Genomic DNA, 23,050 nt, shown 5'->3' on the forward strand with positions numbered 1-23,050 from the left:
AGACAAATTGGAGGATTGGGCCAAAAGAAATCTGATGAGGTTCAATAAGGATAAGTGCAGGGTCCTGCACTTAGGATGGAAGAATCCAATGCACCGCTACAGACTAGGGACCGAATGGCTAGGCAGCAGTTCTGCGGAAAAGGACCTAGGGGTGACAGTGGACGAGAAGCTGGATATGAGTCAGCAGTGTGCCCTTGTTGCCAAGAAGGCCAATGGCATTTTGGGATGTATAAGTAGGGGCATAGCGAGCAGATCGAGGGACGTGATCGTTCCCCTCTATTCGACACTGGTGAGGCCTCATCTGGAGTACTGTGTCCAGTTTTGGGCCCCACACTACAAGAAGGATGTGGATAAATTGGAGAGAGTCCAGCGAAGGGCAACAAAAATGATTAGGGGTCTAGAGCACATGACTTATGAGGAGAGGCTGAGGGAGCTGGGATTGTTTAGTCTGCAGAAGAGAAGAATGAGGGGGGATTTGATAGCTGCTTTCAACTACCTGAAAGGGGGTTCCAAAGAGGATGGCTCTAGACTGTTCTCAATGGTAGCAGATGACAGAACGAGGAGTAATGGTCTCAAGTTGCAATGGGGGAGGTTTAGATTGGATATTAGGAAAAACTTTTTCACTAAGAGGGTGGTGAAACACTGGAATGCGTTACCTAGGGAGGTGGTAGAATCTCCTTCCTTAGAGGTTTTTAAGGTCAGGCTTGACAAAGCCCTGGCTGGGATGATTTAACTGGGAATTGGTCCTGCTTCGAGCAGGGGGTTGGACTAGATGACCTTCTGGGGTCCCTTCCAACCCTGATATTCTATGATTCTATGATTCTAAGACCCAGCCTATGAAATTTACAACAGTGTATGGTGACACGAAATCTTTGCTTTTAAGTTCACTTAGCTTGTTAAGTTAGGTATTAGCTTGACTATTACTCTTATTTTCTTTTAAAAAAAGAAAAGGAGTACTTGTGGCACCTTAGAGACTAACAAATTTATTTGAGCATAAGCTTTCGTGAGCTACAGCTCACTTCATCGGATGCATTCAGTGGAAAATACAGTGGGGAGATTTATATACACAGAGAACACGAAACAATGTGTGTTACCATACACACTGTAACGAGAGTGATCAGGTAAGGTGATCTATTATCAGCAGGAGAGCCGGGGGGAAAAAACCTTTTGTAGTGATAATCAAAGGTGGGCCATTTCCAGCAGTTGACAAGAACGTCAGAGGAACAGCGGGGGGGGGGGGGGGGGCAGGAGGGGGAGAACAAACATGGGGAAATAGTTTTACTTTGTGTAATGACCCATCCACTCCCAGTCTCTATTCAAGCCTAAGTTAATTGTATCCAGTTTGCAAATTAATTCCAATTCAGCAGTCTCTCGTTGGAGTCTGTTTCTGAAGTTTTTTTGTTGAAGAATTGCCACTTTTAGGTCTGTAATCGAGTGACCAGAGAGACTGAAGTGTTCTCCGACTGGTTTTTGAATGTTATTTTCTTTTGTAACCAATCCTGTCTTTTATGCATCATCACTTGTAATCACTTAAAATCTATCTTTCTGTAGTTAATAAACTTATCTTACTGTTTTATCTTAACCAGTGAGTTTGGATTCAAGTGTGTGGGAAACTCCACTTGGGATAACAAGGCTGGTGCACATATCATTTTACTTTGATGAAATGACAGACTTTCTGTGAGCGTGCATTGTTCAGTAGTGTGCTGGACAGTACAGGATACACATTTCTGGGGGAACATGACTGGTATTAGAGAGCTTGCGGGTGTTGTCCTGTATGTAATTCATGAGTGACTGGTCAGAGTGCTCATGTATTTAGTTGGGAGTGACTTTACATGCTGAAGGATGTGTGAGCAGGCCAGGGGTAGCTGTTCTGACCCCAAAGCAGCGGAAAAGGCACCCCACGTTAGTGAGTTAAGGCAACACCACTGTTCAACGGTCCAGATTGTACCCTGGGGGATGTCTCAGAGGGTTACTGCAGCTTCTGCTCATAAGAGGTGACAAAGCAGTTGCTATAGGAAAAGTATGGTCACAAATTAGGCAGAGTGACCTGAAGGTAATATAGTACCATTCCAAAGTCAGACAAAAAAACCCAACAAAATTCTCACATGTGCAGGAAGGGTGACAAAATACAAAACAAAGGGAAGAGGCAAACACACACACCAGACTAAAGGGAAAGAGAGAGAAGCAGACTAAAAAGGATGGTGAAAGATTTTCTTTTCATCTTGTCATTTTAACATACAGAATTCAACCACATTAAGCCTATATCAGTAGAGTTGCTGCATGCATTAATATCCAGCACTCGTGGCTTAAAGATGTCTTCTCATACAGTGAGTGAAGCTTAGGAGTCTTGGCATATTGTCAATAAAATGACACTATTGCACAAAGATAGTCCAGAAGCACCATCAGTAAATCAGTGTGGGGTTGTTTGTTTTTAAATACAAGTTAACAAGATTATTCCTTATTACCTTTGCCTCCTTAACAGGCAAAATTAAAGAAAAAGATCTGCGTTGGGCTTAATCACCATCACAGTTACTTTTTTAAAAAAGAAAGAAATTGCATTAACATGAGTCATGCAAAAGAGTTCAGTCACTACAGTAATTTAATGCTCACCTTCTGTAGATGAGAAAATATTTGCTCTCGTATACGTCTCTTTTCTTGCTCAGCTCTCTCCCGAAGTTTGTCCCTTGCTCTTGCAATTTCAGTCTTGGCCTCCTCTCGTGCTCTCTGATAGTCTCGGAGTAGCAGTTCAATCTCTGAAGGATACTGGATAATCTTCCTCTTTGGTTCTTGGACTCTAAAGATTGGGGGTGGGGAAAAGACACACTAAGAAACGTCTGATACAATGCCATGGGACAATGGTAAAGAATCACAGAAAGAGTTGCTTTCTTCCAACACTGAACAAGGAATTTCATAATAAGGAAAACAGGATTATTCCTAAAAAATACTGTCTCTCCCTGCTTCATGGAAGAGCTTCTGGATAGCTACCCAGCTTTTCTCCTCCCTCCTGAAGATTTAAAGAAAAATGCACACATGGTCACCTCGGGCTTTATTTAAATACAAAATCTTCAATATGTATGATTATGTGTGAAGAAGAATTATATCTGCAGCAGTAACAAAACTCAACAATGCATGTTCTACTGAAATAACAGCCGCATCTCATCACCCCACTATGCCCCCTCTTGCTTCTTGGTTATCCCCTCATTCTCCCCCTCCCCTGCAAACACACACCTCTAATTCTCTCTCAATGGGCAGCATGGAACTCCCACAATGAGTCAACTCAGTGATCACCTCTGAAACAAGCTTCTCATAGGCACATGGAAAGCCTTGGCACGAGTTGCATCACTTATCCTTTCCCACGTGCTGTCCCCAGTTCCCAGACTGTGCAATCACCACATCATTCACATCTCCTTTGCAGGCCTCACAACCGCTGAGCTTGAAAATTGGATTCAGGGTGCGTGTCTAGTATTCATCACAGTGAGAATACTTAAACCTCTGTGATATCCTATTAACATACAGGAGCAACTTAAGGTGCTGATTTTGATCTACTAAGCTCAGTAAAACAAGGGTCCCAATTATCTATTAGACTGCCTCTCTCCCCATCTACCATCAGGGCAGTAAAGTTCAGCTGGGGCAGTCTCTAAATTCAAACAACTTGGCATTGGGATTCTCAGCAGAGAGCCCTTAGACTCTGGAATTCACTTCTCTCACTGTTCTGACAGAGCCCAAGTTTGTTGATATTTAGAGCATAATGCAAAACCCATCTCTCTTCTTTGGCTTTTTGAGTGGGGAGTGAAAGGAGAGGTTGGTGAGTAATTCATAATAAGTGGGGTGGAATATTGCTTTTGCTTTTGAGAAAGTCTTTTGCTAAACATTGTACATGTGCAAAAATAAGTCCATGGTTTACTGCTTTAGACTATCAATTAAAACTACGTAGATATGAACTATGTGGCATTTTCCTTTGCAGTGGGGAAAGGTTAGTTTTCCCTAAGTCATGAGAATCTTTTCTAGGTTAATAGTTTGAAAAGGGAAATCAAATTGACCAAAACTTGTATGGAAAGTTTTTGCCTTCTCTAGAAGAGAATAATAAACAACTCTCCTGCCCCAAAGTTCACCACTTCTACATCTGGCATTCCACAAGAGAATCTAAGTGCTCATTCTACCACAGACACATCACTGTTCACCTTAGTGAATAAAATGGGAGTTGTGCATGTACACCTGAGGGCAGCAGGGGTTGCCAAAGCTGAAGTTTACATGTCTCTACCTAGTATTTTCTACTACATTTCTTCTCAGTTGCTGCAGGTACTCTCGGCGTCTGCTGGGGAGATCCAGATCCCGCTGGTTTGTGTCCAACATCTGCAACAGGCTCAGATGCTTTTGTGGACTGAGACTGCGGGTTCTCCTATAGCTCTGCAGCCTTTCCTCCCTCTGCTTTCTCAGGGCTTCGATTGTCTTCATGTGCCTATTTAAGGGTACAAGGTCAGAGTTACAAGGTATGCACCAGGTAAAGTTACAAAGCTCACTTTTCCAGAGTGATATATTCCACTGCTAAAGACCCTGAAAGCCAGGTAAAGTGAAAACATGAAATTCACAAGAATCTAACAAAGGACTCCGGCACAGCCCCCGTCAGTCACATGATCACAGGAGTTGCAGAAATGCTAAACCATTAAAATAGTAGGAAATGCGTACAAAGAATTAGAACTCACTTTCATGTTTTTAATAACTTATTGGGGGGGGGGGGAAATCAAGAGATACGCTCAATACTCATCTTAAGCTTTTAGGTTATAATGATAACTTCCTGATTTCCAATACAAATATTACCCTACAATAAGAATCTTATAAAAAGGGCTTAATTTTTCCTAGTTTCTCCACCATTGTCTTTTTATTAGTTTTTGCCACCTTCACGTTCCCATAGTAGTATTTGCTAACAGAAACAAGAATGAAATATTGTTATAAAAAATATGGAGGCATCAAATTTTTTACATTGCAGTAGCTCACCAACAGAATCCTACTTCGATGGCTCACAGTGCAGAGATTTGTGTGTGTGATTCTCATAGCTGCTAATGATTTTGGTTAACTTTGTAGAAGGGGGATGTTGGACCTGAATACTCTGTAGCTTGTACTTCTTCCCATTTCCATGATTACAGTGAAAGCCTTGTACTTCATTATCATTTATACTACGGGTAAGAGAATCTTAATGTTACACTTGTTCATACAAATGTTTCTGTTCTCCAGCTAAGATCCCTTAATAAACTGAATATTTAATACTTATGTTTATTATTAATTATTATTATTATTATTATTAGTGTATTTAAAATGCATGAGATTCCACACAAAACTATTTTAAGTAATTTACCTTTCATAAAGTTGCTGCTTTATGGGAACTGAAGTCAGATCCTCTCCTGTTCCATTCTGAAGAATTCTCAGCAATGCATCTGTTTCTCCAATTCCATAATTCAGCTTTGCTTCAGTAAGCTCTACAGTAAGAGGGTGCTGCTTCATATCCAGATGTATGCCAGACATAATCTGGGCACGCTCTCTTCGAAGTCTCTCAATTTCTCTTGTTTTACTTTCCCAAGGCTGGGATTTCCCTTCTGTTTCAGTTGCTCGTTTGCTGATTGACTTCTTTTCCATTTGATTTTGTAAATCAGCAGCACTGCCAGTCAAGCTAATTATTGAGGATGGAGGACTGCCCTTCACTCCACACCAGTTGCTAAATTTATTGTGTATGGGCAAGTCACGAAGACTATAACTTCGTGGCCTGTGGGTCTTCACTAAGGAGGCATTCTCGTTTAGTAGAATTTCAGTATTACATTCACTTGCAGAAGCCGATGCTGTATCGTCATCTTGTAGGGGTACATGCATATCACTCATTTTAGAAAGTGGAAAAGGGCAGTTATTTTGATTTTTCCAAAAGGAATGGTGGAACTGTGCAGAAGAGGCTTCTATTTGATGTTCTGGAGATCCATCAGCATTTGTCTTGCTTGACCAACACGTACTAATTTCTTGATTAAAAAACAAGTCAGAATTTGGAGATGAATGTCCACATTCCTCAACATAAGAAGTCTGAGAGTGGTTTTTAATCAAAGAGGCATCAGAACTTCCAGTGGTTTTGTCATATCTGATTCTTCCTGAAGAGCCTCTTCCTCTTCTGGTGACATACATACAACGTAGTGAACGTTCCATTGGAATGTGCTCTTTGAGATCATCAACTAAATACTCCCCATGACCAGAAACCTCTAAAGTGCTACTTGAATGATACAATCTTTTTGCACGAATTGTAGTGTGTGCGTCAACAGTGAATCTGTGTTTTTCCTTCGACTCTTTTGAAACACCTACTCCTAAGGACTCTTTAGCTGTGTTCTTATCTGAGAAACTTGCAGATTTCTTGCTCACTTCCTTGCTATCTCTAGAAGTGGTAGATTCATTGTCTGTTTCTGTTTGTGAAGAATTGTCTACATGAGGCTCCAAGGTGCCCAAGCCAGAACATGAACGTGATCCTTGCTTTCTTTGATTACTGAGAGAACTTGAAGTATCATTAGGATGTTCCACAGATCCCTTGATAGAACAAAGGGACTTGCTACAGGTAACCTGGTTGCTTGGATTTGCACTAAGTGTAAGAATAGGGGAAGAGGCTCTGTCAACTAATAAGGTGTTTTTATAACATAGTTTCCTTTCTACTGCAATATCAGATTCATCAACAGTTCTCTTATCCTGAGTGTAATGTGCTGGAGATGGAGACGTACTAGAAGTAGAGCTGCTAACTACCGTGCATGAAGATTCATCTTGTCCTGAACTCAGTGAAGATGATACAACAGGAGAAACTGTGGGACTTCCAAAAGCAACATTCTGCTGTGCAATGAATGGTGTTTTTTGAAGATCTAAGATAGGAGTGGAGGCTCTGGCTAACGAAGGCAGATGCATAAAGGAATCTCCCAAAATATCAGCAGCAGAATCATTGAAGACAGGCATGCTCTGCATTCTCATTTCAATGCTTTCTGGAGTTCTCTGTTGAACAGCCAGACGTACATCTTTCTTTTCCTGAGACCTACATACAGAGTCTGAACCTACCACTTTCACAATCACATTCACTTCCTGAGCTTTCATCAATTCATTTTCAATTTTTGCCTGGAATAGCTTTTGCTTGTTTTTGCTTTGTGGGTGTTCTGAAATATCAGCTTGAATGCCTACATCTCCTGTAGTTTGCGTACAACTGTCTGACATAGTAGCCCTTACAATCTCTTCAGCAATTCCTCTTTGATTGATTTTGGCATTCTGCTCGTTATCTATAACATTCTGTTGGGAGAGGTTTCCCAGCAGCTCAGAAGTGTTATGAAGAAGTTGTGATAGGTGCATGGACAGATTCTGCATGCTCATCCAAGAAGAAGGTCGCTGAAATGAACTCCTATTTGTGTCTTGTTTTCTTGCAGAAACATCTGTATAACTTCTCCGGTGCCTTTTCTGTCTTTTATACCTTCCTGTAGCCATTGTTTGTGTTCCCTGCTCACAAGTAATGCCTTGTGGTTTTTTGGAGGCTGTTTCTGACTCAGAGGGGTAGAGGAGTACAATTTCATCAACTTGCATGGAACTGTTTCCAGGTTGTTCAGAAGGATTCTCAAATTTCGAAATTCTGTTTTTGGGGTTCGTTTCAAGTATCTCACTGGATACATTTACATAATGCTTGCTGTTGTCACTTGAATATGGAGATTCAAAGCCCTGTCTCACATCATCCCATCCCTGGGGGTCTTCAATGCTGCTTAAAGTGCTTGATAGTACTTTTGCATTAGCATAAGAACTGAGATGAGAGTGAAAAGGGGAGTTTTGAGAGTTCAGTCCATTATCCACACTGGAGCACCTCATAACCTTATGATTATCGAGACTTAGAGGAGGCTGACTGCAAGAGACATCACTTGCACTACCAAAAACATATTGCTTCCAACCAATCTTGCAGAGTCCATCTTGCTGCCATGGATGAATGTATGGATTGATATCACTTGAACTAAAATGCATTGCATCTTTATTGTCCTGTAAAAATAAATCTGTTTCTTCTGGTTGATATCTCAATTCTTCAATTGTCTCTTCATTGCACTGTGGTAAAGCAGAAGTATTTGAATGTTTTTTTGCTTCTATATCCATGGAATGACCAGCTCTATGTGCCAAAGCAGTTGAATAGTGAACAGCAGAGGGCTCTAAGGAGTTGCTGCCTGGGCTTTTCTCCCCATAATTTTGTGAGCTTTTTGGATCATAATTAGCAGGTCTCTGAGTTTGTACCAATCTCTGCTGAAATCTGGGTTTGTATTTAGCCAGTATTAACTTATCTGACTCCAATTTAGAAAATCTTTCAATTCCATGAAGATCATCTTCAGTTGGAGATGGAGGCTCAACACTCATATTCAATTCTTGTAAAGATTTAGAGGCAGGATACAAAGAAAGATGTGCCTTAGATGAAACTTCTGAAGTGTATTCAAGATCAGAGATCGCAGAAATAGCTGGAGCTGACAATATGTGATTCTGTAAACAATGTCTTTGTTCATCTTGTTTGCAATGCTTTGTATTTAGTGCAGTAAAGTATGATTTTTCATTCCTAAGTAATACCAACTTGGGTTCCTGTGGAGGCAAACAACTGTTTTCTGGTAAAATTTTGAAGCATGTATTCTCATTTTTCACGACAGAAAGATTTAGCCTTTCTGATTGTGAAGTCTTTCGCTTAATCTTCATTATATTATTTGCCATTATCTGATAATTGTCAGGACTATCAACACTTGAACATGCATTATTTTTGCAATGTTCCATATCTTTTCCACTTCTTACCTTTGCTCTATTTTGATCTTCTTCCCTTTCATGCCCAACCTGCCAATTGTCTTGTAAATCTGCACATGAGTTTATTTCAAAATCTGAGGCAGTGCGATATGTTTCTTTGGAATCCGCAGCATTATCATCTGCAGGACATACTCGCCCATACAGATTATACATGTACCTGGAATCCACATTAATGTTTCCTAAATATGGGTTTTGCGATATTGTAATTTGTGGGGCCATGAACTCATTGGCAACAACTGATGGTGCTATGGTTTGATTTTCAACAGGATCTTTTCTTAAAAATGTTCTTCTCTGATTCCTGTCTGTTGCAGGAAGTGCTTTCTCCAAGTTGGAATGCAGTTCCTTCTCATTTCTGCTAATTCTCGCTCTCATATTTTCCTCTTTATTAAGAGTTGCTCTTGCAGCATCCTCAAAAGCAAATGATGATGATATAGAAACATCATCATCTACTTTCCTTAGGTTTTCTAAAAATGCTTGTTGTAGTGAAACTTTATCAACTTCTGTTTCATTGTTGAGTTGTTCAGAGTTACTTTTATGTACTGATTTTCCATCTTCAGCAGGATATCCTTGAGAGGTAGATTTTGTATCATCTATTGGGAGATGTCTCTTTTCTTTTGTAAGAGAAAGTACAATATTTGTTGAAGCAGATGGCTGCTGGTCAAATATCATGGTATCATCAGATTGACTCTCTTGCATTTGTAGTATAGCAAATGCAGAACAGTTTGAAGTAGTTGTATGTGAAACATCATATCTGCTAGTTTCATTGTAACCAATGTCAGCAGTAAGAGGATATTCTGAAAACATTTTTAATGATGGGTAAGAAACTTTTGGAACTGCTCGAGGAAACTCTCTCTCTTGTCTTTCTTTTAGAGAATGAGGGTTTGTAAAAGTAGATGACAACTGGTCAGTCAAAGAAATGTCTTGCAACGAGTCATCAAGCTGCCTAAATTTCAGAGATTTTGAGTCTTCTGGCAAATTAGAGGTTTCAAAGCTACTAAGATTGTTGGAACTTTGAAATGTTGTATAAGCTGGAACATTCTCCACAGTGCATAAAGGAAGAGGTTTTGTTTCCTTATTGCTATTTTGTTCAAGATTTTGATATGTAAGCAAGCTCTTCTCGGGTAGTTTCATGTCAGAACTACCAATATAGTCCTCTGAGTATAAACACAATATTTTTTCTTTTATACCATGGCAAACCTGGAAAGAATCTTGACTTTGTTCTTGCTTTTCATCTACTCCAACTACCTCTTTAGTGATTTCATCATGCTGTGTGTCTGTTCTCTCTCTCTCTCCAAATACAGAACAAATTTTGCTTTCATGATCTTTCTGATTTACAAACAAATCATCAGAAACAAGTATAGGTACATCCAAATCTACTGATTCACTTTCAAAGTATTTTGTTTTTCCAGAACAAACAGCATCAATTTTACATTTGTCTTCTCTGCTGTCTACCAAAACATTTGCAAGTGTAACGGAGCTATTCTTCAGCAGACCAGCAGAATATTTAGAAACACAAGAATTCATATTATATCTTGCAGAGTCTTCATCATAATGAGCATTTTCCCACAAGGGTTGATTAATACTTTCCAAAAGAGTCTCAGAAGCAACTGCAGAGTTGTCTGGATATCCCACACAGAGATCTCTAGAAGCCCTGTATGCCTGAATCTCACTGGGTTCAGTTTGATATCCAAATACATCAGGAATCCTTTCACTATTACTTTTACAGTCTGTTTTAATATAGTCTGCAGTTGAACATTTCTCTGTCTGATTGCATTGCGCTAATTCTTTCTGACTTATATTCATATTTTGAAAAACTTTCTGAGAACAGACCTCTGGTAGTGATTGCTTTATTTTTTCTCTCCTATCATTATCTTTCAACATTGAAGAGGAAAGCAGATTTTCATTATCTGAAGTCAGTGGACCAGACACAGCCATTGACGCAGCCATACTTCCTTCTTGAACTATATCGTCGAAGGAATTAAAACAAACTTTTGATTCCCCCCGCACACTTAAGCCTGTGCTGTGCTCTGTGTCAGAATTGCTCACATTTTGAATTATATCTTCAGGAGAATCTAACCTTCCCAGGGAAATTGAATAATTTGTTGTGCCTTGACTGGGTGCAGCAATTATGGATTCATGACACTCTGCAATATAGGAAGTTGAATTTATGTCATCCCTATCAGGAAATTGCCCAGATACAGCATAATTAGATGTGTTGTTTAATAGAAAGTTTCCTTCCCTCTCCTTGTTCTGCATGATCATGGTTTGCAGAAAATCACTGTCTTTATTTTGCATTTTATCAGAAAATGATTCATCACTTCTCTCTTCGTTAAGTGTACTGGGTGCTCTGACAGACACATCATTCTCCATTAATGTTTCATAGTAAGGAAGAACTCCAGTACCAGCATTGCTATTAAATGACTTTACATGTCCTCTTAACACAGTGGGATCATCCTGCACAACTTCTGTGCTGTTATTTATTCCAAAATATAAAGGATGATTTACAGACTGACATGGAAAGACTTTAAGCGAACACTGTTGAGTTTCTTCAGAAGACTTTACAGTTTCTGGTGTACGCTGTTGTTTATTAGGTACTGAGGAATCATTGGCATCATTTCCAGAACAACCTTTAGATACCCAATGACTTTCTTTTAAGATCTCATTTAATTTATTATTTGTCGGTTGGTGGCTGCCTTTGTTTTCAGGTGGAACTTCATTTTGATTTTGTGAAGCAGTCAGTTCTCGACTCTCAATGTTTTCTTTGACAGCCTTGCTTTCTTTATTGGTTCTAAAAACAGACGCATTATATGTTTTCACACTTTCATTTATTACATCTGCTTTAACCATTTGTACCAGATTTATCAGATGCGTTTTCTCCTTCTCTTGTGCTATGAAGCACATTGGATTGGATTCAAAATTATCAGGCCTGCTTCCAACAAAATTTACATCCAAATCTTCAGACACCCCATACTTGGGATAGTCGGTATAAGAACTCTTATCTGTATTGCTATTCTCTTTAATATGTCTTCCAGATTTTCCTCTGATTACGTTTTGCTGAATTACTGCACTATCATCAGTTGAACTGTCACAGTTATTAATATCTTCCACCAATTTATTCATAATATCTGTTTTGCCCTTCTTTTCAATTGCATCATGGCTACCTCCTGTTAACCTTAAAGTATCAACTGACAAAATATCTTGTTCTTCTAGCTTAGAAGAAGCTATAAAGTATCTTTCTGGGATCTCAGATTCAATTATAAATTTTTCACTGTTGTCTCCGTCACAATACATCTGATCGAGAGCTGGAGTCTCTTGTATAAATGAAACATTTACATCTGTGTGCAGTTCACCTCTTCCTGTGCTAACCAACATCTCATCGTCTTTTATATTAGTTTGTTCCTCACTCCCAACCATTTCGGAGTTAGTTATGCTTCCATCAACTTTATTTTCTTGATGAAAGTTCTTATGGGCCAAGCAGTCTGTTATACAAGTTTCACTTGTATTGCTAGAAACTTTTTTTTGTTCCTTTTCACTGTTTTCTAAGGAGTTCTCTTCCCCACAACTAAGTGGTATTGTTCTGGCTGTGCTTTCAGTATTCAACACATTTTCTGTTATTCTGTTAGTCTGCTTCAATTCCTCATAAGTATCAAGGAAGCCTCTAGTATTCTCAGAGAAATCTGATGAGCTGGAACGCACTGCTGGAGTGCTTTTAGAAGCAGCTTCAGTCTCTGTTGAACAATAATTTATTTCTATGTTTGCTTTCCTTTTATTTTGATGAAGGCTACTTGTCTGAATGAAGCTGTCAGAAATCTCCACTGTTTTTGATTCATCAGTGTCCCTTACACCACCAACACCAAACACACCTAATTCTTCTTTCTCTGCCTCTTCATGCAGTACTGTTGTGTGCACCTTTTGGTAAAACTCATGGTGATCTTTGCAAGCCACAAGATCACTGGGATCTTTTGATCTCTGAACCAGACTATTGCTTTCCAAATTATTTCTGCTGCTTTCTGCAATATCACATTCGGCTTCAACTACAGAGAAGTTATGTAAGGTTTCAGTCTGCCTAGCTTTAATTTCCAAAATATTGTTTTCCAACTTGATGACACTGTTAACCAGTTTAGCAATTTCTTCAGTGGTGTTTATTTTTTTACTCTGATAGGGAACCAGAGTCTCTTCCAGGATAATTTCGTCTTCAGTATCGGTTGCCTTCTTTGTGCATTTAGATTTTTTATTCACACTTGGACTCCCTTCTTGGAAAGCAGTGTCTGATACAGTTGTATTATGTTCAAGCACTTTTCCGGAGTCTGTTTTTACATAATTACTGGTTCCTCCAACAAACAAAACCTCTCCTGAGAAATCACTTTCACTAAGAACCACACAAGAAAAAGCAGTTTCACTCTCTTCTCTTGATTCAGGAAAGGATTTGTTCTTGGTCTGAGTATCAGAGAGAACGGCTGCATCATATCCCACAGGAACTTCATCCTTTTTATGCATGTTGTTTTTCTGCTCTTCAGATTTTAAGCAACACATAGTGCAGAGACAATTAGAATTTATTCCAGAACAGCAGCTTTTTTGGACATTGTTTTCTATACTGAAATTAGATCTGGTGTCACAAATTTCATTAACTGCTGTAAGATCCTGCAGTTGTGTATTATATTTCTCAGTTTCAGAAGCATGTAGAAAAAGATTAGTTTTTGCTGTATCACAGTAAAATTCACTTGAGTTGGACTGTGAGGTGGATTCATCTCTAATTTCACAAGTAGCTGCAGTTGAGAGCTCAGTGTTTTTTCCATTTAAATTCACATTAAGGTATCTTAATTCATCTACTGCCAAATTTCTATATTTGGATGATGACCTTTCCTGGCCTACAGGGTGAGAACTCAAATTATCTTTTTCTTTACTTTCACTGCTTTCTTTTCTTATAGTCTCGGGACATAATGCGGTGTTTCCCAAAATGTGTAGGGATAAGCAACTTTCAGGATTGTCAGCCTGTAAACTTTCAAGAAAATGATTCTTTAAAACAATTTTCCTTTGAAATTCACAATTATTTTGTGAACACAGATCTTCATCCTGTTCATATTCTTCAGGATCTCTGAATGAAGGGGCCTCCAAGGCAGTTTCAATAAAGATATCTCTACTTGTTGTATTACAGACCAACCCTTTCTGAGAAGTGTCTATTGATATTGCAAATTGGTCATAACTAGCATCCTGGGGAAAGGTTGCAGGACCAGTGTGATAGGGTTTTCTTTCAAAAGAAAAATCTTTGTCTGTGGTTATTTCTCCTGCAGACAACTGTTGGTAATCCATCTTCTGCACAGATTCAAAATTATTCCCCCTGTAACTGAGTAGACCTACTTTACCAGCAGAATTTTCTCCTTGTTCAACAGAAGTCTGAAGTGTATAACTTTTCTTTATACCAGTGTTCCTGTTCTTGTTTGACAGGTCACGGAGAAAGAAACCCTCATCACAGGATGTTGATGTTCCCTCTTTTGCAAAGAGCTGACCATGTTTTTTATATATTCCGTGTTTTACTGAAGATGTTCCTACTGTGGGTAGTGAAGCTGTATCAGGAGACAGCTCTTTAGACAATCCACTGGCAGCTGCATTGACAGATGCATCTCTTGTGTTTGACTCTATTGTTTTTGATTCCATTATCAAATTATCACAATCATTATCTGTGTCGTCTTTTTCAATAGTTCTAAAGAAGCTATCTTCTAAATCAGAATCTCCATGATCTTTTCTCTGCTGTAAAACATAGGTAGATGGTGCTGAAATGAATGATATTTTTTTAGAATCCTGATCCTTGGGCAGTTCAGGATAAATTGTGGGGAGAGAGCCCTCTTCTTTTCCAGATACTGAGAACATACAATCTGTCATGGAGTTTTTTTTCAAACAGCTATACTGTTGTGTGTATTCAACAGTAGATCCATAAGTAGATGATACAGTAAGCTGTTTGTGTTTAGGATGAGCTGACTTGACATCTTCATAATAACCACGTTTTGCTGAAAATGTTGAAATGGGGACACATGAAGTGCTTGGTCCTATTGAACTGACAAACAATGACCTAACATCTGGAGATTCTAAGACAGAATTTTCATCAGAATTTGCATTTTCTTTGACCATCTTACTTAATAAAGATCCACTCTCAGGAACTTTGTTTGCATCTATCTCAAAATGTGTTGTTTCTGGTAATGGTATTTCTGATCCATCAGAGGAGAAAGTTGCATTTATCTCATTTACGCCATGTGATAAATGAGAAATACTATGTAACTGCTTATAGCCAGAGACAAAAGATACTTCAGCAGCTGACTGCTTTAGGTCATCTTTCTTCATCCAACATTCCAGCTTGCTCAGATGAGCACCACGAAATTGTAAATTTTCATGAAAAGAAGGTACAGCTATTCTGGGGCTGCTGATTTCACTTTTTGAGTCATATGAAGACAAAGCATCAATGAGTGTCAAAGGGTTTCTGCCTGTAGAATTAAGTCTTTGATCAAGAAACCCTTCTTGTTTTATAAAACAAACCTTCATCTCTTTCAACGGCTGTTTGCAAGTGTTATTGCAAATGGACTGTGTTTGAGTACCCAGATAAAAAGAACTACTCTGCTTTAAATCATAATTTGTTCCTTTTACATCTTTGTCACAGGCTCCAGGCTTCCGGCATTCCTCAGTCTGTATGGCTGGGGACCTAGGACTCTGCAGCCTCCAAAATATCTCTGCAGGCACTTCATCAGATGAATCAGATTTGGATTCTTCTATCAGATCTTCTGCTAACACCTCTTCTGCATCAGCTAAGCTATCCAGAGAAAAGCTTCTTTCAGTCTTTGCCAGTCTACTGCGTGATGTGGATGAGGTCACTAAGGGTGAGACATGGTGATCATATCTGCCTTTGTAAAACTTAACTGGCTCTTGGTGAACCAATAACTTGTGAAAACGTTTTTTACTTTGTTTTTTGGCTTTATTTTCTTTTTCTACCAGAGAGTCTTGAGACATCTGACTATCATCACTTTCGGAATCTTCTGGGTTGGTGATACATTTATTCCGGTCTGAATCTTCCTGTTTCAGTTGCTCGGTCAAGGCTTTTGCATAAGCACAGGAGAGAGAATCCACAGAGTAGGAACTATCAGTATCAGAAAAGTCATTTTCATCATCCTCTTGCCAGTTCCCTAGCAGATCTGTGGCTGCTTTTGAGATTCCGACATTCAACACCTCAGCACTGTGCCATTTTTTTTCAATGTAACGGAGTGGTGTCTGGATGTTTATCTTATTAAGGTTCCCTACTGAAGTAGCTGTCATCAGAAACTCCTGCTTTTCCACTGACTGCCTATCATGATTTGGCAAGGATGACTTTGGCTCTCTTTTCAAGTTCCTCGCTGTTTGACTTAGACAAACTGATGGAGGCTTTCCACGCACTATTGATTTTTTCACTTCCTTGGTAAAGCTTTCTGGAAGTGAATCTTGGCATTCTCCTCTTAAATCCATTCTAGACTTTTTATGAGATGCCTGGGCTTCACTTTCTTCTAGCTGTCTCCCTGTAGGCTGACTTGAATCTCCTAATACCTTCGGTTTGGTCACTTGTGTCCCTGTAATAAAGGTTTCAAGTTCACTTTTCTTCTTAAGCTGATTGGGAGAGAGGCTCTTAGAGGTCTGGCTTTGAGGTTCAGTTTGTACTAGTCTATCATCTAATTTTTCCATTTTTTTATCATCTTTGTTGATATGTAATATAACTGGACCATTACAGTCTTTTTCTGCTCTTTTTTTATTTCCAAACAGCGATGTCTTTTGTTTTTTAGTTAGCTGTCTCTGTGTCGGGAAGGAACTATACCTCTCATCATTAAGGTCATCTCTCCTGGAATTGTCTTTAATTGTTCTGGGTAGATATTCTAGAGACAGCGTTTTCCATGGTGGATTGCCTTCACAGCATTTATAAGTATTTGGTGAGGTAGATAATTCAGAGGTGGTCTTCCTCTTCAGGAAAGAGCTGTGAAAATAATGCAAGACAAAGAATCAGAGGCTTTTACACACTGCGTGACTATATAAGTATATATTATGTCCTTGGCCCACAGAGACTCCGTAGCTGTAATCACTATTAATCACACTATAGTTCTGAGTCACTGAAATCCACTTAACACAAGCCTAGTCATGCCCCTACCTTTACCCTGTGGTTTCCAAATTTAAGAGAGCTCTCTGAGGAGATTCCCAGCTAGTTTAGTAATGGCTACCCAGCTTCAAAGTCTGAGCCAGATACAGCACTTTAGTCAGTGACAGGCAAAAAGCAATGTTGTTACTATTATAAATGATTTCAAAATGTCCACAAGAGTGCTGGGTGCTTCATAGGAAAACAAACAGAAGACAAGTCCCTGAACTCTAGAGCGTACAGTCTAGTGAGAGACTTCTCAATCAAGTTATAATATCAAGGAAAAGGGAATGATGCAGGGTTATATGTACAATCAGATTGCATCTGTATATATTAGGGCTGTCAAGTGATTAAAATAATTAATCGTGATTAATCGCACTGTTAAATAATAATAGAATACCATTTATTTAAATATTTTGGATGTTTTCTACATTTTCAAATATATTGATTTCAATTACAACACAGAATACAAAGTGTACAGTGCTCACTATTTTTGATTACAAGTACTTGCACTGTAAAAAGAACAAAACAGTATTTTTCAATTCACCTAATACAAGTACTGTAGTGCAATCTCTTTATCATGAAAGTTGAACTTACAAATGTAGAATTATGTACAAAAAATAACTGCATTCAAAAATAAAACAATGTAAAGCTTTAGAGCCTTCAAGTCCACTCAGTCCTATTTCTTGTTCAGCCAATCGCTCAGACAAACAAGTTTGTTTACATTTGCAGGTGACAGTGTAAACAAGAAGCAGGCAGCATTATCACCTGAAAATGAGAACAGGCGTCTGATGGCACTGTTGTTGTTGTAGTCGCAAGGTATTTACGTGCCAGATGCGCTAAAGATTCATATGTCCCCTCATGCTTCAACCACCATTCCAGGAAATATGCATCTATGCTGATGACAGGTTCTGCTTGATAACAATCCAAAGCAGTGCGGACCGACGCATGTTCATTTTCATTATCTGAGTCAGATGCCACCCAGTAGAAGGTTGATTTTCTTTTTTGGTGGTTCGGGTTCTGTAGTTTCCTCATCGGAGTGTTGCTCTTTTAAGACTTCTGAAAGCATGCTCCACACCTCGTCCCTCTCAGATTTTGGAATGCACTTCAAATTCTTAAACCTTGGGTCGAGTGCTGTAGCTATACCTAGAAATCTCACATTGGTACCTTCTTTGCGTTTTGTCAAATCGGCAGTGAAAGTGTTCTTAAAACGAACATGTGCTGGGTCACCATCTCAGATGGCTATAACATGAAATATATGGCAGAATGCAGGTAAAACAGAGCAGGAGACATACAATTCTCCCCCAAGGAGTTCAGTCACAAATTTAATTAACGCATTTTTTTTTAACGAGCGTCCTCAGCATAGAAGCATGTCCCCTGGAATGGTGGCTGAAGAATGAAGGGGCATATGAATGTTTAGCATATCTGGCACGTAAATACCTTGCAGTGCCGGCTACAAAAGTGCCATGAAAATACCTGTTCTCATTTCAGGCGACATTGTAAAGCAGGCAGCAATATCTCCCATCAATGTAAACAAACTTGTTTGTCTTAGCGACTGGCTGAACAAGAAGTAGGACTGAGTGGACTTGTAGGCGCTAAAGTTTTACATTGTTTTGTTTTTGAGTGCAGTCACGTAACCAAAAAAAATCTACATTTGTAAGTTGCACTTTCACGACAAAGAGACTGCACTACAGTACTTGTATGAGGTGAACTGAAAAATACTAATTCTTTTATCATTTTTACAGTGCAAATATTTGTAATAAAAAACATATACTTTGATTTCAACTACAACACAGAATATATATGAATATGTAGAAAAACATCCAAAATATTTAATACAATTTCAGTTGGTATTCTATTGTTTAACAGTGCGATTAAAACTGCGATTAATTTTTTTAACCACAATTAAATTTTTTGAGTTAATCACGTTAGTTAATTGCGATTAATTGACAGCCCAAGTATATATACTTGGGCATATATATGTTTTGGTGGTCCAAATGTTGTGGGTGTGTTGGGGGTGGTTAAGGGTACCCCTGCTTATCTTTTAAGGTGACACTGCAGAAGTGAATTTTTAGGAGTGGTTTGATCAGGCAAAAATAAAGTCTTGACCAAGAGTCCAGGAAAGAGATTCCAAACCTAAAGAAAAAAGTGCAGAGACATGTGAGAGAGCCAGTGAAAGGGGTATCAAGGAGGCAGGGGCGATGTGAAAGGGGAGTAGGTCAAAGATTTAGGGAGGGGTGCAGTGTCTTGAAAGCAAGGACAAACCGCTTGAAAATGTGTCATAAAATAAGTCTGGAGACGTAAAGGGAAGTGAGAGTGGTGTAACTGCTTTTATAAGATGGATCAGGGTTTTGACTTATACAAAGTTTGGGTTAATATACCCTTATAAAAATGTTTTTAGTACATTACCTGATAGTAGGGCAGCAAATATTTCTTAAACTTGGAACAAATATGGAAAATTCTATAAAAGTTTACTTACCTGTAAATGGGTACATGTGGTGGGTAAAGATTACAGAAAGAATGTCTTCTTGGTTGCAAGGAACTTGAACCAAATGACTTGCTTTTCCTTTGCAACTTGTGATCCCAGGAGGTAATTGTGGTGTTTTGGTTCAGGACTTGGGACTGTTTCAAGTTATCCTCACTGAGCCAGAAGCTGGCCTCTAGTTGCTCCAGGTTTCTCTTGGCTTCCAGTAATTTTTGCTTCTTGACAATCCTCTCCAACTGGAACTTGACCTTTTTCCGCCTTATGTTTCTTTCTGCTTTCTTTAAAGAGTATCTCTGCAAAAGCTCCAGCTGTACCAGTCTCTTCCTGTTCTGCTCTACCAGGGAAGGACAGATCTCCAAATCCACAGTATTCTGCACTTCAGCTTCTGCATATGACTTAGACTCTGTCTGTACAGCAAACTCCCTCTGCTGCGGTTGAAGGGAAGCCAGTTGTTTCTTCTCATTAATAAGCCACTGTTGGTCTATAAGCAAAATTATAAAAGAAAAATATTAGAAAATGTCTTCATTATTATCCTGTTCCTAATTTCAATCAGCACCAAAGACCCACCTGAAGGGTGTAATCAATTATACATTAAGACTTTGTATGAATCATTTAAACCAGATCAGGATATTTAAAATGGCTGCTATCAGACATCTCTTCTGTTCTGCTTCAGTATATTGCTGGCCTACCCCCACTGCCTTTCTTAATTCTAAGATCCCTTCCTTCTCTAGCGTCTCAAAGGTACACAGACGGGACAGAAGCAGGAAGCCAGATTAAAGGCAGAAGCAGGCAGCCAGACAAAAGGGATTCTCTGATCTGTACCTGTACCAATGGAGGAAACTTGTGATCCAACAAATCTAGAGAAAGTTGATATGTCACATCCCCTCTAGTGTCAGCATTGTGCTGTATTAGTAATGGAGAGACCTCCAACTGGGATAAGACTTGGAAAGCTGACTACAAGTATGCTGCATCAGTGGTGGAGTTGGTTTTAAAACTAAGGGAGCCGATGGGATAAGCTTTCTCTAGCAAGAATTTGCAATGGCAAGTAACTTCTATAGGGATAAGCATCTACACATCTAATTCCTCAAAAATCATTCAAACTTTGACCTTAAAATGCAGTGGATACACTTAATGTTTCCTGCTGGTTTGAGAGGTGTTACCAAGTTCTACTGGTATTCCTCATTTAATGTGTGTGTCTCCAAGAGTATTGCCTTTCAAAATGGAAGAAACTTCCTATACTTCTACCTTAACATTTCTGAGATCAGATTATGGTTTGTATGTGTGATTTTAAGGAACTGAAAATGTGCATTGTGGGTAGGTCTATGATGGAACTGAAAGGCAGTGTGTTGTGGAGCCAAGGTGCCCAAAGCATTTGGGTGTTACATTTGGCTAACAAGATATGGGAATTGAGTTTTGCCTACATGTTGACGTCTTAACTAGTAATTTCCTGGATTTTTAGCGACTCCATTGAAAGTATATGCACTTGCACAACCTAACTCTCTAGCTCCTCTATCTATGGTCCATATCCCCATAGTATTTGAGTGCTTTGAAAGTATTTAAAAATAGAGATAACAATAGTTCTCTATATTCCCCTTTCTTCTTTCCCAGCCTCTTGAAGAAACAACTTAATTTATGTATTATATTTGTTGGTTTGGTTTTGCTCGTTTATGCTGATGTGTATGTTCATCTAAAGCGAGGGAAAGCTAAGTCAATAAAATGGAATTTGCATTTAGCTCTGAAAGTGGTTAGTTCCACGGTCATTCTTATCTCTTATGAGTTCCATAAACTAGTTCTAGATCTGAAAGTTCTGTTTCCTGTGCTCATAAGTCAACTGCTTCATTGTCCCTGCGGAACGTAACTGTCACGAGACGTCCGCAGGGATCAGTTCTGGGTCTGGTTCTGTTCAATATCTTCATCAATGATTTAGATAATAGCACAGGGAGTACACTTATAAAGCTGGGAGGGGTTGCAAGTGCTTTTAGGATAGGATTAAAATTCAAAATGATCTAGACAAACTGGAGAAACTGTCTGTAATTTCCATTTGAATCTACAGACAGAGAAGAGAGCATGATGTAATAGTAATGTTGCAGTTTTAACCTATAATTAATTAGACTCTGCTTCAACTACTGCAGGACACTTCTTGCTCAGTACTGACAAAGATATGAAAGCATTTGACTGGAAGGCATCAATCACATTTAGAGAAGGTCAAAATTAATAGTTTTAGAGGCCAACAAAATGAATTATTGTACAGAGCTGCCATCAAGCAAATTTTTGAAACCTAGGTGAAATTCTGGTCCCACTGAAGTCAATGGCAAAACTCACTTTTACTTCAGCAGGGCCATGATTTTACCTCTAAACTTGTGTGTCCCTTGTAAATTTCATATTATATATGTTGACCTAGATTTTAAACAAATTGTCTCTTCCTTTTCATGTTTGTCCCTCTTGTAATTTTTGGTTCTCTCTGTATTTAATTGGTTTCATTATTTAGGTTTCACATGGAATCTGCAGAAGATTTCAATCCATGCCATGGGCCTGTGCACATACATTTTCCTATGAACATCAGTTTGAGAGTGAAATGGACTATGAGTGTGTGAATATGGTATATGCCATTTTACAGGTGATACCTGTAAGGATATAACACCCACAGATCTTTACTGCAGTTGCAAGCATGAGTTGTTCCATCAGTGTGTGCTGGTGTGTATAACAGTCTGTCTTCAAAGAGCAACTCCCCACATGCCTTTCATCAGAAATTATCTCAGCCTTGAAAGGCCTTCTTGGGTTTCAACTTCCCAGGATAAATTCAAGAGATAACAGTTAGACATTTAAAAAAGGAAAAACCCCAGATAGCCAAGTCACTCCACACTGCCATAAGGGGCACTTGAGTTAAATACTTAAATAGAGCCACGCAATACAAGCAGCAACCGGGAGTATCAGGAGAGGCATTGAGCTCCATGCCATAAAACAAGCAGTACTACTCCTGGGGAAATTTTGTGCCAAAAAATTATAAAATCTGCAAACAATATTTTAAAATTTCTGCATATTATTGGCCCTCCGAGCCACATATGTCATCTTCAGAAGTTCGAGAGCTGGGGCACACCTGCCGGGAGCCAGGGATTGGGGTTTCAGCCCCACTCCTGCTGAAGCCCCGAGCCCTGGCAGGTGCACCCCGTAGGGCTGAAGCCCTGAGCCGCCCCACCCGTTGGGTAGAAGTCCCTACCCCACCACCCCGCTGGAAGGCAGAGGTCCTGAGCTATCCCCCAGTCTGATAGGTGGAGAATGGGGGAAGATGTGGGGGGCTACGCAAACTGTACTTTAATGGTAAAAGAGTCGCATGTAGCTTGTGAGTCACAGTTTGGCCACCCCTGCTATATAATCATGCCAGTTTCAATTATTTTTGTAATTTACTTCAAAATACCTTCCAGCAATACAGAACAACAACAACAAAAAGTCCCCCATGAGCAGAGAGTTAAAGAAACCCCTATGACAACCAAGTTCCTGTTTCTCTGCCCACCCCCCGCCCTGAGCCCAGCTGCGGGGTCAGACACCCACATCCCCTCCCCTCAGAGCCCAGCCGTGGGGCACCCCATAGCCCAGACATTCTCATCCCC

At 39.3% G+C, this 23,050-nt stretch overlaps 1 protein-coding gene across 1 annotated transcript in view; it reads right to left on the reverse strand.

Moving 5' to 3' along the window:
• STARD9 (StAR related lipid transfer domain containing 9) overlaps nt 1-23,050 on the reverse strand; it is a 201,391-nt gene that overhangs the window by 17,987 nt on the left and 160,354 nt on the right. Inside the window, exons 23-26 of the mRNA XM_037900384.2 lie at nt 19,437-19,923; nt 5,354-16,801; nt 4,262-4,459; nt 2,611-2,794 (exon numbers count right to left, since the gene is read on the reverse strand). Coding sequence (XP_037756312.1) covers nt 2,611-2,794; nt 4,262-4,459; nt 5,354-16,801; nt 19,437-19,923 — 12,317 coding nt within the window. The remainder of the gene's footprint in view (nt 1-2,610; nt 2,795-4,261; nt 4,460-5,353; nt 16,802-19,436; nt 19,924-23,050) is intronic.

This window comes from Chelonia mydas, chromosome 6 (genome assembly GCF_015237465.2).
Source record: "Chelonia mydas isolate rCheMyd1 chromosome 6, rCheMyd1.pri.v2, whole genome shotgun sequence".
NCBI lineage: Eukaryota > Metazoa > Chordata > Testudines > Cheloniidae > Chelonia > Chelonia mydas.